At 37.7% G+C, this 20,625-nt stretch overlaps 2 protein-coding genes across 2 annotated transcripts; one reads left to right on the top strand and one right to left on the bottom strand.

Annotated features, from left to right (window-relative positions):
* The first annotated feature begins 10,619 nt into the window (after window positions 1-10,619).
* LOC141607454 (uncharacterized) lies at window positions 10,620-12,977 on the top strand. The gene is made up of 2 exons (XM_074426807.1): window positions 10,620-10,923; window positions 11,576-12,977. Exon 2 carries the CDS (start codon window positions 11,581-11,583, stop codon window positions 12,622-12,624), a length of 1,044 nt encoding a protein of 347 aa, XP_074282908.1. The 5' UTR covers window positions 10,620-10,923; window positions 11,576-11,580; the 3' UTR covers window positions 12,625-12,977.
* Window positions 12,978-13,858: 881 nt separating this feature from the next.
* On the bottom strand, window positions 13,859-15,549 carry LOC141607462 (phospholipase A1-Igamma1, chloroplastic-like). Its single transcript, XM_074426814.1, has one exon. It carries the CDS (start codon window positions 15,490-15,492, stop codon window positions 13,972-13,974), a length of 1,521 nt encoding a protein of 506 aa, XP_074282915.1. The 5' UTR covers window positions 15,493-15,549; the 3' UTR covers window positions 13,859-13,971.
* Between the last annotated feature and the right edge of the window lie 5,076 nt (window positions 15,550-20,625).

Genomic DNA, 20,625 nt, shown 5'->3' with positions numbered 1-20,625 from the left:
ATCTTATCCAAATAAGACTCCTGACTAAGTGATAACGTCCGTCATGATCTATCTCGGTAGATACGGATTCCCAATATGCGTTGTGCCTCACCCAGATCTTTCGTCTGGAAATGGTTCTTCAACCATTCTTTAACCGAAGACAGGAGAGGAATGTCATTCCCAATCAGGAGTATGTCATCGACATACAATATCAAGAATACAATCTTGCTCCCACTCGACTTGATATATAAGCAGGGTTCTTCGACCGATCGGGTGAAACCATACTTTTTTATCACCTGGTCGAAACGATGATTCCAACTCCGAGAAGCTTGCTTAAGTCCATAAATGGAACGCTTAAGCTTGCATACTTTCTTAGGATGTTCAGGATCTATGAAACCTTCGGGTTGCACCATGTACAACTCTTTATCCAAATAACCGTTTAAGAAGGCGGTTTTCACATCCATTTGCCAAATTTCATAATCATGAAAAGCGGCAATCGCTAAGATTATCTGAATGGAACGTAGCATGACTACAGGTACAAAAATCTCATCATAATGCAATCCGTGCACTTGAGTGAAACCTTTTGCCACTAGTCGTGCCTTATAGGTATCTGATTGCGCGTCTACAGAACACTTTATTTTGTAAAGCCATTTGCACTGTAGAGGTTTTACCTTATTAGGTAAATCAACTAGATCCCATACGTCATTCTCATACATGGAGTCCATCTCGGATTGCATGGCTTCGAGCCATAACTTTGAGTCGGAACAGGCCATAGCACCTTTATAGGTAGTGGGTTCATTACTCTCTAGGAGTAAAACGTCATTCTCCTCGACCATACCAATGTATCTGTCCGGAGAATGAGAGACTCTACCCGACCTCCTAGGTTCCTCAGGAATACTAACCGTATCATCAGTTGGAGGAACAACTTCCTCCATCTGTTCCTCGGTTGTTGGTTCTGGAATCTCCGACAGCTCGAAGGTTCTATTACTCGTCTTCTTCTCGAGAAATTCTTTCTCTAAGAACGTCGCACTAGCCGCAATAAAAACTCGATGTTCGGTAGGCGAATAGAAGTAATGACCAAATGTTCTTTTTGGATAACCTATAAAGTTTGTCTTGACCGATCGCGGGCCGAGCTTATCCTCGTGTCTCCACTTGACATAATCCTTGCAGCCCCAAACCCGAATAAAGGACAAGTTAGGGACCGTTCCCTTCCACATTTCATATGGAGTCTTGTCGACAGCTTTAGTCGGACTTCGGTTAAGTATAAGAGCAGCTGACAAAAGAGCAAAACCTCATAATGAATCAGGCACTACCGTGGGACTCATCATGGATCGAACCATATCAAGTAAGGTTCGATTTCTCCGTTTGGACACACCATTTAATTGAGGTGTTCCAGGTGTAGTTAATCAGAGAACGATTCCCACGATCTTTAAGGTGTTGATCAAACTCATTTGAAAGATATTCGCCACCCCGATCTGAACGGAGTGCTTTAACCTTTCTACCCAGTTGGTTCTCAACCCTGTTCTGGTATTCCTTGAATTTCTCAAAGGACTCACTTTTATGTTTCATTAAGTAGACATATCTGTATCTACTCAAATCGTCCGTGAAAGTGATAAAATATCTATAGCCATCTCTAGCGGTAATTGACATAGGTCTACAAACATCAGTATGTATGAGTCCTAATAGGTCACTAGCGCGCATTCCAACACCTTTGAAGGAAATTCAAGTCATTTTGCTAATGAGACATGATTCACACGTGCCATATGTAGAAAATTCGAATGCGGGAATAGTCCCATTATCGACGAGTTTCTTTACGCGTTTCTCATTTATGTGTCCCATTCGACAATGCCATAGATAGGTTTGATCTTTGTCACCAACCTTTAACTTCTTATTATTCATGTGTAATACTTCCGTGGTTTGATCTAAGATGTAAATTCCATTCATGGAAACTGCTTTGCCATAAATCATTTCATTGAAAGAGAAAATACAGCTATTATCCTTTATTGAAAATGCAAAACCGTCTTTAGCAAGTACGGAAACAGAAATAATGTTCTTAGACAAACTGGGTACATAGTAACAATTATTTAAAAATAACTCAAAACCACTAGGGAGTTGGATTACATATGTTCCCTTCGAGACAGCAGCAACTCGTGCTCCATTCGACTCGCAGTCCACATCACCTTTTCGAGAGGTATGATGTTCTTTAGGCCCCGCAAATGATTACACAGATGAGAACCACAATCGTATCAAGTACCCAAGTTCAAACTTGCATGGTTAATCTCAATCATATGAATATAAGATGACATACCAACAGGAACGACGCGGCCTGCTTTGATGTCCTCGCGGTAGACGAGACAGTTCCTCCTCCAATGTCCAGTCTTGTGACAATGGTGGCACTCAATGTCACCGCCCTTGCTCTTTGCCTTGCCCTGTGAGCCACTGGTCTCACCGGGCCCACTCTTACCGTTTCCTGGCTTTTTAAACTTTGACTTACCTACAGCTAGGTCGCCATGAGCCTTGCCCTTACCTTTACCCTTGTTGGAAATCGTGAGAACATCCTGCTTCATGCTCCCACTCAATTTCATATTCTTCTCGGTCTGTACGAGAAGGGAGTGTAGCTCATGTGGACTCTTTTTCAAGTCATTCATGTAATAGTTTGCCCTGAAAAGGGCAAAACCATCGTGAAGAGAATGAAGCATTCGGTCAATGACAATGCTCTCACTGATTTTACAATTCAGTGCCTCCAGCTTCTCGACATTCTCAATCATGTGAAGAATGTGTGGGCTAACCGGTTGGCCCTTTTGGAGTTTCGCATCAAAGAAGCGACAGGTATGCTCATATGTAACGATTCTCGGTGCTTTTGAGAACTCGTTAGTGAGCGTAGTGAAAATCTTGTTTGCACTTTGGGCAATGAAGCGTCTCTGCAAATTGGTTTCCATTGCAAAGATGAGTACGTTCTTTATCGCACCCGCTTCCATAACGAAATCACTATAAGCGAGTGTCTCGTTGACTCCTGCATTGGGGCCTGGGTTGACCGGTATTGGCTCAGTTAAGTACTTGAGCTTACCGTCAACAATGGCAGCATTCCGTAGTGCCGCCTCCCAGTCCGCAAAGTTGGACCCATCATTTTTCAGAAGTGTGAACTGATTCATCTGGTCCATGAATACTTTCAGCCAGGACGCACGATCAAGTGTGGCACTAGGCATTGGGATTGCGTTATTTCCAGCCATTTCGTTGTAACAGTATTATGAAAAATAATCGTGTTCTACACTGCGAGAAGAAGAATAAAAATAATAAGCATGTGCATCGTTTATATTTTTAAGTCTAATGAACTATTGTTATAACGCGAAGACTCAAAACATTTATACAATTGACCTCCCTCAAGAATTATATAAATGATCCCAAGACTCAATTCTCTGTAAATTGATAAGCTAACCTTTTAGCTAATTCTACCGTTAGAGTTCTTGGTCGATAAATTTCTGTAAATTCTATCTTTAGTCCATCATAATCACGAGAAACTCTTCGGACTATGATGTTGAGGTAAACTAAGTCAACACAACTACTTACCCAACGTAGAAGGGGTCATATTAGGCCTACCGACGAAGAACGGATTCATAGTTGTTTGCCCTTATAAAGACTAATCTCAATTTCGTTTTTAGAGGAAGATCCCATCATCTTTATTTTAATTCATTTTAAGTGAACTAATATCTAGCATGCGAGAATGAATAAACTAAGGTGATGGCTTAAAGACAGTGACATCTGCATGTCCATGAAAACTAACATACAACCTATATGAGTCAATTTTCATGCATTTTAGTAGTAGGTTTTCTTTCTTCTTATTTTCGGCCCACATACCGAAATATATATATACCACTTGTGGGAAATAATCTGTATACTTCCCTTATTATTAAGGATTATAACGAATATAATGATGACGATCACTAGTCATAAAATTAAAATACATAAACAAAATATAGGATTAAGAAATAACCTTCGGTCCTAGCAAATACGGCCTAAGAACAATATCAAAGTAGATATTCGCCTATCAGTTGCACCCAAGACGATATGAGATATGCCCTATTGATAATGCTAGAATCGATCTAAAATTTTCTGTAAAATTTAGTTGTTTGTGTTTTTCTTCTGATGAGAGAGGAGGCTAGGTCAAAAAGAATTAGGGTAGAATAATCATCTCCCTTTTCTTCTTATACTGACCGAAATATGGGAGTCAATTAGGAAGATATAATCTTTCCTAATTTCGGCCCATATAACCGAAATAAGGAGTGTAATCTCCTTATTTTTGGTTATTCCAAAAATGTATAAAATGTGTTAAATTGTCATCTAGTGAGGATCGAACCCATGACCTCTTGGTTTGTGTACCCTCACTATTACCACTCTGACACATTCATCTTGTTGATATTAAATATAACTGATTACATTTAATTACGAATTAACAGATTAATTCGTCCAAGCTAACATTACATACATTTAATTAAATATAACTTATTATATTCAATTTACGAATTGACAGTTAATTCGTCTCAACTAATATTATTTAATCTTCATTAAATAATTGTCTCATCAACACATTGACTAACTGTTTAGTCATATTAGGCATCAATGTGATCATATTTCTATAACCACATTTCTCAAACACATCCTATAGGTGTGACCTTTAGGGACCAGTTGATCACCGCCATCTGTATGATAATAACGTCAAACTTTCTAGCAAACCAACCGTTATTAGGTAAACTTTAATCAACTGATTAAATATACGAAGTATACCCTTGTGAACCTGTAAGAGATTTACAAATATTATCACACTAATTTGTGGAGGACACAAGCTCCAACAGAACCCCGTTAAAGTGAACCCGGATTAACATGGTATTCGCCCATAGTCACTTGTATGAGGTGACGTCTCGAAGTGACTAGAGTGTGATGTGATTGATGGCAAGTTCAATTGCCATAGAGTCATGTGAGATGACTAGTCGATCACATAGGCAGACTGTTAGGCACACTTTGTCGGGCCTTATGACCGCTTATAGAGTTCTGGCAAATTTATATAGCCTGGTCGTGGAGAGAGCTACTATAGTATTCTAATGAGTCGATTCTTTGACTAAAGACTGTTCGCCTAAGATGGCACAGTTTCAGATTGACTTTGATTTATGTTACTACGACCTTCGTAAATGGGGTCAAATGGGCATATTTTGGGTTATGATGGCTGTGGCTAGTCGAAGGGAATAAGTGCGATAAGAATTTTTCACCCCTTGTCAGGATTAAAACAATATCTCAGGGCCACTCGAGGAGTAATGGACTGGAAATGCGTGGCCACGCTCGAAAGGTATCTATGGTACATGATTCCGGTCAATCAGTTATTCTCCAGATCGAGGAAACCACTCTCGATATGATCACTTGCAAATACGACCTGAAAGACACCTTGCATTGAGTGGAAGATAGTAATAGGACAAGAGAATTGGTGACGCACACTTGTCGAGGACAAGTGGGAGATTTTTGGAATAAGTGTCCTTCGACAATAATGCGATCACAACTGTTGATCATAATGATCACATGTTTAAATCTCATTTTAAGAATACATGTGGGATGTAATATTTTACAGTCAACTGGTCCACACATATCGGTAATGATTGGCTGACTAGAGTTTGACATTACTGTCGTGCGACGGTGGTGATCAGTTGATCCCCTTAGGTCATACCTATAGTGAAATACTCTTAATTGATTATTTAATTAATCGTATGCCGATACGAGTTAATTAAATTGCTTAAAATTGACGGATGATTTTGTGAGTAAAGTTAACGTATCTTATTGCAATTTGATTAAATGAGACACGGTCTAAGTAATCGAATTGTTTTATTACTTGGATAAAATTATTGTTTACGAAACAATTGATATTGAATTGAGATTGAATGAATGATTTATTATAAATACAAGATGTTGTGATTTATAATTGATAAACCATTTTGGTACAAGTAATTACGAATTACTAGTCGATTTTGTATATGACATATTTTATGAGTATGTTGATTTTTAATATGGTAAAAATACATTACAATTTCATATGTCAAGTAACATGTCACATATGTTACAATTGACAAATGACAAAAATAAAATCGACCTCCCATTTTATATGTGCCGAAAATGGAGGGGCTTATGGTTGATATTGTGTTTATTATTTTTTAAGTGGAAAACACAATAACTACCTATAGTCTTAGCCTTGCATGCCTATCATTTCTTGGGTAGTAAAAACTAGCCCATGCATTGGGCACACTACTCCCTCCAACCGGTTTTACCAAGGGAAATGGAGAGTGTTTCCTTAACAATTATTCATTCACTCTTATCATAATATTTCTAGTGTAAGAGGTTATCATACTCTCTACAATTTGTGAAAATTCTAGAGAAATAAACTCACATAATCACTCCCTCTTGAACCGGTTTTTCAAGAGAACAAAATTAATTTTGTGTCATATTTTAAGTAAGACTAATATTGTTACTAGATCATAATAATATTGGTTATTAAGAGATTTCTTTGGGTATATACTTTTGGGAGATATTCTAAACTTGAATCTTGTTCATCCATTGTTGGAAAGCTCAAGAACTAACAAGAAGGAGATCTTGTTGGTGCCCATAAAACCGAAATCATATAGTAAGATTAATGATTTCTTCTCTACTTCTATTTTTGTTTGCATGCATAAGATTTGTAATTATTTTATGACTAAATAATTTCTCACATATATGAATATGTTAAATTAATGAGATTAATAATTCTAACAATGTTCGTCCTAACCAACTGTAGTGTAGTTGTAGGAGTGTTGACTCGAAGTGAGGTTTTGAAATGGGCTTTTTGAGGCCCGACTTTTGACTCGATATTTGGACAGAGCTTCGACTCATTTTGCGCTAACTTGGGCCTTTTTTCCAAAATATTTATATTTTAAAAGGGTTTTTTTGATTTTACAAAATTCGTCATGGTTTTATTTAAAAAATGGTGATCACATATGAGACAAGCATTCAAACATGCATTATAACGGTATGCTGAGTGCATTTAAAAGGTTTTTGGTTTAAAGGGTGGGTTACCATACCGAACAATCAAACCCGGGGTCTGTGGAGAGGCTCGTACCAAACAGGAGTAAGGCCGATTCCTAGTCCATTCCCTCGAGTAGTGAAAACCCTTGATACAAACAGGAGTAAGCATCATAGTATGGTTGACGTCAATCGCTATCCATCCTTAGGCCCAGATAAGAATTTGGACCGTCCAGGTGGGACGATTGGTCGAATGGGTTGGGTTGGGCCTAGGAAGGCCGAATAAAACGATCTAGGAAGATCGAGTAATGAAAAACCGACAACTGTATCATATTAACTATTCCCTAACCTTGTTCAAGTTTCACCCTTGACAGCACGTAAGTGTATTACTCCCCAGCGGATTCACCAAGATGTGGACACGGGGGGCCCACGGGGTCGCTTGGGAAAACAAGCGTTTGCATTTGTGGAGTCGCCACCAATTTATTGTGGAAAATTGGAAACCGTTTGAATACTTCGCGTCATGTTAAGACACAATGTCACAAAGTAGTGACATAGACACCAATAACTCGTCACCCTTAACATTCTATGTCTAGAATGACTCTCGTGGATGCCAATGAACACGGATGTTCACAGAGATCTGGAGTAAGGGGTGAGGGTACGTATTAGGAAGTTCTTTTGATCGAACACCTAATCTCGCGGCCTCCACTAATGATTAGGGAAATTATCTATACTTGATATGTTGTTGATTATATGCATGCAATGCAACAAGCAATAGATTAATCCTAGCATGTGAATTAAACAATGTTGGTGAACATGTAATTTAGCATTCATTAGGTCGAAGTAAGGATTAACATTGATTACATGTTGAGGCAAACAAATAATAATAAAGATACAATAAAATACAATAATTACATTGGTTTGATTGACTTACGTCAAAAATACACTTAAAAAGGATAATTTGAGAAAAGAAAAGGAAAAAATAAATTAAGGTTAGAAAACGAACAGGTTAGTAACGACAATACGGGCAATAGTCGATTAATACGTAAGCTAACGAACTAGGTCAAAGCAAAGACGAAAGTTCAGAGGCAGAGCTCAACCCGGAACAGGCGCAGCAGAGCTGCGTCCTTTGGAAGAGGCGCAGTGGTCACTGCGGCTGTTCCTGAGGTGAGTTCTGGCTGTGAAGCCGGAACTGCATATCGTTAATATTCATTGGTGATTTAATGACCGCACTTGTTTTTCATATTATTAATCAACTGCTTTAATTCAATAAAGATCAAGTTGAAAATTTTAAAATAATACCTAATTCATCCCCTCCCCCTCTTAGGTACTTAGAATCCTAAACTCTTCAAAAACTAAAACAAATACTCCCTCCCATTTCTCTATTATATGTAAGTAGTATTTTAATGAAATGGGAAGAACATTAATGTGTGGAGGGAGTACAATGAAAATAAGAGAAAAAACTCATAAGATCCTTGAGGAGTCCCTTAATCATGTGATGCGACATCTCCACCTCAGCTATTGGAAGAGAAGTTGAAGGCAGTCGGAAGAGACATCGAAATGGAAGATATTACGGCTTTTAACCCATGAAAGAAGATTCCTAATGCCCAAAGTCTCCGCTTGTAAAGCTGACTCGGCTTCAAAACTTTTAATAAAAGTGTTGAATCTATGACTATGAGGATCATAAATCACCCAACCCATCCCCACTAAACTAAAAGAATAAGTGGGTGTTTGGTTGAGGGAGTTGGAATGGAATGGAATGGATTTAATCCATTTTAATGTTTGGTTGGTTGAGCCATTTTGGAATGGAGTTAGAATCCGGATGGATTCTAAATCCATTCCAACCCCCTCTAATCTCATACTTAAACCTTACCCCAAAGATTCTAACTCCGTTCCATAATTTTTGATATTTCATTCTTTTCCAAGGTTCAACCAAACAATATAAACCAAGTATGAGATTTAGAATCCTTTCCATGTACGACATTCCAATCCATTTCATTCCTTCCCTTCGAACCAAACGCCCCCTAAGAGTCGTTCATAAGTTTCCCGCTCAATTGATTGACAAATATGGTGGGCCCACATTAAAATTATGACTTTTAATTTATTGACTAAAGATTGCATCCAGCGAATAAAATATTACAATCAAATCAAGTGCCAACTAAAAATAGGCTTAACCTGCCATTATTCACGCTTAATTTCAATACCTGTGGTATACTAATTTGTTCTTTTTTTAAGTTGGTGGTTGGAGTTGATAAGATTTCAATTTTATTTGCTTTTTTTTTCCTAAAATAAATTGTCCTCTTTTTTTTTTTTTTTTTTTTTTTTTTTTTAATTTAACTAATCCTTATTAATATGGGTTGTTCTTAATAAAGGATAATGGGTAAGAATCAATAATTCTACTTTTTCATATTAAAAATAAAGAAAACAGAATATAGGGGTAAATAGTATTTTTAATAGTTTGTAAATTGTCTTTCTAGATATGTCGTATACTGTTTATATATGTTTCTGTTATAAGGTCATATGCGCTTTATAATAACAGAGTACTGACCCTATATTAGATTATGCTATTCCATAATAGTCAACTATCATTATTTTTAATAATAAAAATAGGTTTACACAAAAATAACTCAATCTAAAAGTCATTTGACTAGTAAACCTTTTTTTTTTTTATATAATTTTACTAACATTATAATCAGTACACAACATACTATTATTTTATTTTTTATTTTTTTCAAGTTTAATTAATGGTGTTGATTTTCGTAGTACACATATTACTCATTACAGTACAATCTGACAATTTTACCCTTGTCATTTACCTTCTATCTTGTACTGCTTTCAAGAGGAAAACTTTGAAAATGAAATCCCAAATTCACGTACTACACATTACCACCACCGCCTCCTACCTTTCAACCACCCCCTACCACCCTCACCAGACCTTGCCTCCTCCGAAGAACACCACCAACCGACCGCCACCACCAATTCCGTATCCCGCCAGCCCTAACTCCCTCTTGCTCTCACCATCCCCTACGTACCCACTGCTCCTACATCGACCCCACCCTTGCTGCGGCCTCCTACCAGCGGCGCCGCCCCTTCACTCATCCCTATTGCGGCGGTCAACACTAGAGTATCACTTCCAACCACCACCAAACTCTAATTAATCGAAAATCGCATAATACTCTGACGAACCATCAATTATTGATTGAAATTATGGGGAAAAAACCAACTTGTTCAATGATTTACAATTAATAGATAGATTAAATATGTTTTTATGTACAAATTTTTATTCATTATTGAATAAATTGATTTATTTGAGAAGTTGGATATGAAAGAACTAGGAGAAATTAATTTTGTGCATTTTCTTAGTCAAACAAGTAAAGGGTATCAAATGAAAAATATTGGGTAAAATGTACTAAGACGAGTAAAAAACATACTACGAAAATAAATTGCGTAATTAATTTAACCCTCACAAATATGGTAGTTTAACACGGAATCTCAACTAGTAGAGCATGAAGAGAATGCAACGAACTAGCATCAATCAATTTGAAACATTATCCTACCCTATTTTTCCCTCTCCCCTCAAATACAAATAGTACTACTCCATTAACTCCATTAAATAATAATATCCCCGTCATCATCAGATCCCCAACTTTTTCATGTCCTCAATCGCAATAACTATTCCTCCTATTTTCTCATTTTCACATTTGTGCCAACCAACAACAAGGCTGACACCAAAATCAATCAAATAAACCCTCTTTTTTTCCCCCAAATTATCTTTTTATTTCTATTTTAGACCAATTTACGTACAAATTTTTTGCCATCAATTAGATAATTAAAAAAAATAAAAACTAAATTCAAAGAACAAGATTTTGATCTGGGGTTTTGGTGCCACAATCTTGAATTCACGTACACGTTTAGGTATTCTTGATTCCTGTAATTATTTCATTTTGTATATCTAATTTAAAGCTCAATGATTATCCCATGATAACGCTGTACGATGTTCAACCACCTTATAATACGTTCCGCGACTTATTTTATATTTTATACCGTAAGACGGTTACTTTGTGTTATTTGAAGGGTTTACGTCGTCATCTTGTTAAATGTGTGGCTCAAGAAATTGGGCATTTTATTTTATAATGCAGATTTTTTTGGGGGAAAATCCAAATTTGAATGACAAAACGACATTTTTGTCATTCTATTTTGTCACATTGTAGGTGAAAGTGAACTTTGATTTATCTTGTTTAGTGTAGAAACGGAATTAGTCTCTTGTGAAGCGGTTTTACGTGAATATTGTGTAAAACGGAACCCAGAAGGATTGTTTTATGATATTCTTGTGGAAGACCGTCTTACATACGAATTTGTGATAGAAATGAATGAGGCTGTTTTAAGCTGTACAAATGTACAATGGTCGTAGAGGATAATTTATAAAATTCATGCGGCTGTTAACTGCCTTAGGTTGGAATTTTGTTTGCATCTATGTATGTATTATTAGCTGTGTTTTCGTGACCATATTGATAATGTTGTTGTTGTTGTTGTTTTGTGTGGAAACAAAAAAATATTGAAAAATCAGATTGGATGGAAAGAGAGGGTGGTGGCATTGTTGCTGCTGCTCCTACTTCTCCTCGGAGATTGTCTTCACAACATTCGACGCTTAGGGACTCTTTTATTGCTAGTGATCTCGCGGAGGGTATGAATTGTACCACTGTTGTTAACTGCAGTAGTAATTCCAGGAGCCAACGACCTGTTTCGAATTTAACACTTGGGGATGTGCTTAATGGGGGAAAGAAATCTCCCCCTTCTAACAACAATGTAGTTGTTCGAACCCTCCTGGAGATTATTCATAATGGTGAGACCCTTAACACCGGGGGTGGTGGAGGGTCTTCTAATCGAAGGAAGACGTGGAAGTCTTTTAAGGAGAAGCTAAAGTGTAAGAAGCGTCATAGTCATAGTCACAGTCATAATCAAAATCAAAACTTGAGTTCCCGGAGGTCTGGTTCTTCTACGGGTGGTTCACAATCTGACTCTCATCTAGGGTCGAGAACTGGAAGAGATGCCTTGATGAATAGGAATTCACTGGGGAACAACTCGATAAGGAGAGCTGATGGTGTTCCAGCTAATAGTGATTTGTCTTTGATGGAGGTTGATGGTGCTGGGTCCCCTAGGAGCGGGGGTAGTTTCAGGCTATCAACTGCTTTGGCCGCTGAGAGAGAGCATACGCGTAGGAGGCTGTCTAGGGAGCTGGACGAAGAAGGAATTGATGTGTCGGGTCAAGGGGCTGGAGAAGATGAGGAGGATGGGCCTTTTTTCGATGCTCCGGTTGATCAGCCGGTGAGGATGTCGTTAATGGAGTTACTGGAGGAGACGGACCGACAAGCTGGGATAAGCGGGCCTACGTACAGGATAGTTGATGTCAAGGAGGAAGAGGAAGAAGAAGAGGTGGCAAAGGAGATAGGGAAAGCGGAGTTTTCTTGCTGTGTATGTATGGTGAGGCACAAAGGTGCTGCTTTCATACCTTGTGGACATACCTTTTGCAGATTATGCTCGAGGGAACTATTCGTTCAAAGGGGAAATTGCCCGCTTTGTAATAACTTCATCTTGGAGATTTTGGATATCTTCTGAGGAGGTAACTCTGCTTCCATGATTATTGTCTCGGCCTGCAATAACCCGACTTGGTTCATGTTCAATATCATGAAGAAATGAAGGCGTAAAAATGCCAGATAATTCGTAGAGGATTGCATTTGAATTGTTACAGATCAACTCTACGAAGGTCGTAGTAGATGATCAAAAGCCAAGCTAAGTCGTGCTGTTTTGCTATCTGAATCAGCATGGTTCCTATTGTATATGTAGAATTGGTTCAAGCCATCCAAATTACACTTGTAGAGTCACTTCTATGTATGTCCACTTCTCGATTAAACGTCTATAATATACTGTATTTCATAATGCACAAATGTTAAGTGGTTTTCGTCTTCCGATCTAAGCCTTTGACATTCAATATTGCGTGAATTACTTTTGAAGAAGATTATACCTTTAGATGTACAACAGAATATTTCAAAAAGAGAACATATTTCACAACATTTGGTCATATATTCCTGAGGGTAAGTTCTCATTGTAGACCGTCTTTTCAAAAAGATCTCTCACAACCGATTAAAATAAGAGCAAGTGGAAGCAAAGCAAGATTTGCTGTATTCCAAGATATATACTCCTTGAATAGAGAATTTAGTTTTCGGAAATGTGTGAAACCTAGTATGAAAAGAACCAAGGGTAGTCCTTGTTTCACTCTGCTCTCATTTGTAGTTTGTACAATATCAGTTATCTAGGAAATTGTAGTTCAACGTGCCGTTTACACAAAGCAGATGTGCCAGCATTTCAGAGTATTTTAGAAGTTAGTACTCAACTACTGATCAAATTCTGTGCTAAAATTGAAGTCTGGAAGCACTTTTCCCCATATTTAATGGAGGTAAGCAACCTTTGGTTTCGGAATATAACCGAATAAAACAAATTATCTTGTTAATCTCTCTATGCTCCTTACATTGACAAATACAAGACAGTTGCAGAATATTGATAAAGTTGGTTTTTGGCAATAGGTGATTTAGAAGCGACTTCCCTATGTTTTTCAGACATTTGTTACCTCGCCACAGTAAGGAACCCGTTGAGACATTGGGATAATATTGTTACTCTACTCTAGAATAGGAGTTCACTGTTTTCGGTGGGGATGTACACTACTTTGTTCGGTCTCTGATTTAGCTCTAGATTTCTGATTAGTTTTAAGTTGACAGTATAGACTACAAGTTATGTCTGAGTTCTGAACAATACAGGTTTGGATATATACACAAGTAGGCAAACATCAGTGATTTCTTACTCCCTTCATTAATACTGATTTACTTTATGCTGTCAATCTGTCATATTATATACGAGTACAACTTAAACTAATTCAAGAGCGTAGTATTGACACCCGTTTTTCTAGTCTTAGTATGCCTGCACCCCAAATCCACTACCAAGATGTTTATTGCTGTTAGGAGACGGTATATCGTCTAGATCCCTTTTCGGCTTCACCCATCTTCCATGACTATTTCGGACCAGTCCTTTGTTTGCCACTTGGTACCAGCGAGGTGGTATTTTGAGCTCGTTGACCAACAAATCGGTTTCTTTATTCACCAAGGCAATGTCCCTTTTAGCATCAGGCCTGAATGGTAATTTAGAACTCTGGAACGCATCTAGCAAATGAAGGTACGTCTCGAGCATGTGGTGTCCCTGTAACTGCAACCCTCGCTTCAGGTAAGGAGACACCCTTCCATCAAGCTTTAATTCAACTCCTACATGAGTGTAAACCCACTCTAACCCCCCTGCAATTTCCTCGAAATTCTGCAGGCATTCATTGAATACCGTACCAGGCATGCAGGGAATCACGTCCTGTTTAAGAACAACACGTAATGTTTTTACTCCTAGCTCCTGTAACTCGTCTCTGAATGCCGAGTTTCCCACCCTCGGAGCAGCAAACGAGATGACGCTTACATGGACATCGGCAAATGTTGCGGCAGCTTCATAAGCATTCAGGAGAGCCAGGGCCCCACCCAAGCTATGCCCTGTTATTGTAATGCTAACCTCTTCCCCTCTTTTCTGGTAGAAATTAATCAACTTTGCTAACTCTTCCATCACTTGTTCCGATGCACTCGACTTGTTATACCTTGAAGAGTTACATTTCGATGCGTATATGCTTAGAAAACCTTGAACCACTTTAGCATCTCCAAAACCAAACCCTTCTAAATCATTCTGAAAATCCTCATACCACTCTGAAGCCGACACAGTCCCACGCCACACAACAACAATGTCCCGCCTTCCAATGCGCCTAGACTCATCATCATCACTCACTGCTACATACCCCATCCAATTCGAGTGCTTACTCCATGACTCGGCCAATTGAGACGTCTCCAACCATCTAGGCAACTCTATACAAGACATTGCGTAAATGTACTTGGTAACATTATAACCATGACCTGAAAGACCAAGTTGATCAAACAGCTTGTCACGATTGTACCGACAACTCCCACAGTACTCTGAGTATGCATCAAAGTCATACGCGTCATACGTAGCTTGAGCAAACTCGCCATACTTGATTATTTCTTGCCTTAGCGAAGGATGTATCGGGTCTAATAGCGTGTCCCAATCATTAGACCCGTGAAATTCACGCCATTTTTCGGACATATTCTCCTTAGGGGACGATACCGGAATGTTACTCTTGCCCTCTAATATGGAAATCATGTTAGACTGGTTTATAGTGTTTTGTGCATGTATGGACTCAATTTGTTGATGTAGCATTTGGTTAAGTGATTGGGCTAAGCGGGTTGCCGGGTTTGATGTGTTTGAAGGCATCGCCTTGGGGAAAAATTCCCGGTAAGAGGCATGGACCGGTGTAAGGCGGTACTTAGTATGGCGGGTGACCGGAATTTGGTGGTTGATTAAGGGTTGTAGAGCCTTCATGGTGGCCATAAGTTTTGGAACTAAGGTGTGCTTTGATGAAGTTTGACTTGTAAAAATGCTATGAAAGTGGACTATATATAGTCCACTTATTTTTTGGTACTTTGAATTGACTAGGCTAATCAGAAGGCTTTGAAGTTTGAACCGCGTTATTAAGCGAGATTGTTGCAAATTATGAAAATAATGTTGATTTTTCAACTCGTATAAAAAAGCAGCATGAAGAATATTTATGACTTGAGGATTGCACACTCAATTTTTGATTCTTTTCATTATTTTCTCCCTATTATCTTTCTAATACACTCTTAAACTAATATATGTTTTCTCTTCATTCAATAAAACATTATTTTACTTCCTCCGTTCTCATATGATCTACCCATTTATTGAATATATGAGTGTAGTATTTTAATAAAATGGATAGATCATATGAGAACAGAGGAAGTATGAAATAATTACAGTCATTAGATCCCGAGTTTTAATCCGGACCGTTCGAAAATAATGGGTAATGAAAAGAATCCGTACCGATTCAGTTTAGTCTAAAGTCAAGGTAGGTAGGACCATTAGGGCGGTAGAATGCGCCACATTTAAACACAAAATACGATGACACATCACACATGAATGGTGATATTTTGGTGACTTTTTGTAATGTTATTTTAGTTTCCACACATTCAACTATCAAGTGTAATTTTATTTATTTCTCCCAAAATTTAATTAAAGGGGCAATCATGTCAATCAATACGGAGTATAAATTATATCGGAAGTTATTTAAACATATAATTAGTAGAAAATAAGGAATAACCTCAATTTTGAAACGATTGAATTCATGTTTTTATTAGCTGTCATGTAATATGTGTCCGCCCCAAATATTAGGAAAAAAAATAAGGAATAACTATGTCATTACACCTCAAACGATTATTAAAGTCCCGGAATAATGGAATATGTGTGCCCCAAATATCACGTCTCATTTTGACAAGAGACACAATGAAAGTAGTTCATAAGGATGAAGTCTAGTGGCTAAAATTTGGCTGAAACTTTCAAGGGTTTCAGGTTTAATTGTTCAAGTCTCCCTGAGAGCAAGCAATTTTATAGAGGTTATCTATGGCTTGAGGCTAACTGGCTAAGTATTCTAATCTTTGAGTTTACCCTCAAATGGTTAACATGCTATACATAGTTTTCAGTAGGGGTGAGCAAAAAATCCGATTATCCAAACTGATTCCATATTCGATTCGAATTTTTGGATATCCGATCCGAAAGTTTTGTTTTGTTTGGATATCTGATCCGAAATCTTTGGTTTTGGTTTGGATATGGATATTAGAATTAAAACATTTGGATATCCGATCCGATCCGAAACTATAGTTTTCTAGTATAATTTTGAGAAAATAAAAATTTTATTTGATATAACAACTTAATTAGTATTAAAATATTAGAGAAATATCTAAGTGGTACTTAAATTTTATGTTTAGAACATTAGAGTAACAATACTAAAGAAAATCATCATGTACGACTATGAATATAATCGTGTTTCAAACTTAAATTCAAAGTAAATTCAAAAGTATGGATATCCGCATTTGATCCGATTATTTTGGATACCTGAACATTAGATATCCGAAACATTTGGTTTAGATATTAAATATCTAACTTCAAAATTTCTAATATGGATATCCGATCCGAACTAACACTTTGGATTGGATACCCGATCCGTACTCTGCCCTAATTTCCAGTCTATCACAATCTATCACGCGGTACATTAAGATCTTTACCTACAAAGAGAAAGTAATATAATAACAGCCTAAAGTGGTCGGAAAAATGTCGAGATCTTAGCTTCTTTTCTATTGCGGGCTTTTACAAATGAGCAACATTTAACACAATTGCGGGCTTCTATTATATGCTATGCTAGTTATATGCTTTTGTTATTATAATTGCGGTTCTGAGAAGTTGAAAGCGCAACAAAGCAAATATTACGTTTTTGAGTCTTGAGAGCGACTTCCTTTTCTCCCTGGACGGAGAATTCAATGCATATGTTAGATATCGCAAATTTGGTTTGAACACATACTTCCTCTGTCTCGGTCATTTATTGTCCTTTTTTTATTTTGGAATGTCTCAATCAATTATTATCATTTCTATTTTAAAAATAAATTTAATGAGCAATTTGATCATTCACACTCAATTTTATTCACTTGTCATTTAGTAATTGGTCCTCTCCTCTTTCATTGGTCTTTGTGTCAAAACCAAAGGACAACAATTGACCGGGACGGAGGGAGTATATTCGTCTTAAACAATAAAACGGGTTAAATAGTTGAACAAGATAAAAAGTAAAATTCCTAAATGATTACAAAGCATAATCCCATTCACTTATATAGGGTAGTATTTAACGAGTCAAGATTCCCTCCATTTCCTAAAAAGAAATGCAGAAGTCATTACCTATCAACGGTCCAAATTGTATTCTGTCAACGATGAACGTTCACGATTTATGCATAGAAATAACACAAAATCTCATTGAAGACGAGCGATATCCGTCACAAGCTTGTGACGGATACTGTTTCCTCTCACAAAATACCCATGAAGAGGTGAGTGGGAAGCACATGGGGGGTGCCCCACCTTGTCCCCTCCCCCTTTTTGTGAGAGGTCTTCAGCTTGTGACGGAATTAGCCCGTCACAAGCAAGACGCTTTGAATAAATAAAGGTTTAATAGGGTATAGAGGAGATAATATTATTAAATGAGTTTGTGAGAGGAAATGGAGAGAAAAGAAATGGAGATAATCCTTATAGGTATTTAACCCATTTTACATTTTAGGCAGATATTGTGACACCCTGCGATAATGCGGAATATATAACTAATAAATTTAAGCGGAAATTATGAAATTTTGAAAACTTCTTATTATTAGTTAAAGTCTAACATGCGGGAGTCACTAACAAAATGAAATGAAAGCAACGATAAGCAAACTTAGGTTATTACAAACCAAGTCTAGCAAAATAAAGGGGGAAAAGATATCCCAAGAATAACAAGTCTAAGAGGTGAGTCTAAGCGTAACAATAGACAAAAATCCAACAGTCAAGGTACTCGCTAGCTCACACATGTCTTCACCCCATAAATGCACCAACGAATACCTGTCATTCATATAACATGAATGCCACAGTTAGTGGGGAGTAACTCAAGATTCTCCCAGCCACATTATATCAAAATGAACATAACAAAGAACTCAAATAAGCCAACACATTAAAGAAGATGCACATAACTTGAATTATAATAAACATAGTATCATTCATGTTATCATAACAAGACAAAACAAGATAGAATAATAAATAAGCATATCATAGGTATATTCAAATAAAGTGAAGTAAAGGAAAGAACATAGACCCAGTTAATTAATCACGAGCACGAATTCCAATGACATATGACATATGCAATTATCCAAATTATACAAGACCCTTACTACTCTTAGATTCAAGAAGTGTGTGATATATGCAAAACATTCACTAACAAGACACGACAACACCCGACTCATTCCTCTTAGTAGGACGACGATAATATATACGGTCCTAGTCTAAATCTGGATCCAGACTCTCGGGATCGATGGACGTCACCCGATTCGACAAGCAATATACCAATCGCCTCCAAGACTCGAAAGATGGCACAAATAACCGTAACCAAAGGTCGAGTAACCCTAATCGAAAACATGGCACACAGTCCGTAACCAAAGGTCCAAAGAAGGCGGAAGAGTAATCCTCAATCCGGAAACATGGCACACATACCGTAACTAAAGGTTCGAAAGGAGAGCGGCATAATAAGTCAACTCGAAACATGGCACACATATCGTAACCAAAGGTCGAGTGACACCTAACTCGGAAACATGACACACATACCGTAATCAAAGGTCCAAGAAAGGTTCCTAAATCGGAAACATGGCACACATACCGTAACCAAAGGTTCAAAGAAGGTAATGAGTTGTGTCTAGTGAAATGCTATGCACAAAGTCCACGGGAATACGACTCAACACAATCAAATGCGTAAAATTGGTAAAGAATCAACAATGAACAAGTAAAAACCCAAATGTGAAGTATAAAATACCATTTCATTCTTTTATAGCATGAATAAACATTATGTTTCATATATACATGTTACTTAAGCATAGTATAAACGAACGATAGCCAATGAGTTAAGTAATGTGTAACAAGAGGCAAAACGTAAACAAACCAAGACCAACTTTTAACATGTGAATGCGTGTAGATACCTCATTTCTGCACCTCCCGCAAACCACCCGGTGATGATTGGGCCGCATGTTTGGTACGCGGAACGATTTGTGACAATTCGTAAGATTATCGTCAAGTGATTGCTCAAATATTAATGTCTACCTCTTAGTTGTCATCTACGTCCCGATACGGTCGTTTTGACAAGAATTAGAGTACATTTGAGTCCGGCCTAAAACCGTCTCCATTTTTCGATAATGTTAAATCCCGAGTCGAATGTTCGGAATGTTCGGATATTTCTATTCCATATTTCATAAATTTTATCTTTTAGTAAGCAATTTCCCGTAATATTCACATAAGATATTAAGGAAAACCGAATTATTTCCGTCCTACCAAAACTCAAACACGGAAATCTTTCTTCCGCAGGAGGAAACCACTTGGGAACAGACGCAAGCAGTCTTTGCGCCTCTTCCAAGAGACGCAGTGGGCGCTGCGCCTCTTCCCTGCCCTTTCTCGCATATTTCTCGTATCTTTTTCATATCTTTCCGAGATTCACTTCCAAAGAGTCTCCGAAACCCTAATTCCTTCACGTGATTAGTATAAATAGGAGCCTTTGCTCCTCATATTTCCCACGCGAGTGTCCGCCCTTCTCTTCTCCCTTTGCATTCTAGACTTTGTTCTTACTTTTTGGCGTCTACGTGCTTGAACTTTCGACCACGTAAGCTCGGATCCTTCTGAGTACCAGCCTCCCCGTTTGCATGACCGACCAATTTGACCAACTCCACATCAATCAACTTAATTAACTTAATCGTTTTCCTCTTACGAGGGCACTTTCTTTGCATTCGCGTCGAGCATCACTAATCGATATCTTAGTCCTTCTCGTTTCGTCAACATGTAAGTCTGAGGGTGTAATCTCTCTTTTATTTATTGTATTTACCTTTTTGTATAATCAAATGTAAG

The sequence above is a fragment of the Silene latifolia genome, chromosome 1, assembly GCF_048544455.1.
Source record: "Silene latifolia isolate original U9 population chromosome 1, ASM4854445v1, whole genome shotgun sequence".
NCBI classification, from domain to species: Eukaryota; Viridiplantae; Streptophyta; class Magnoliopsida; order Caryophyllales; family Caryophyllaceae; genus Silene; species Silene latifolia.
Note: the sequence above shows the minus strand (reverse complement) of the source record. Positions and strands in the feature narration are given on the sequence as shown.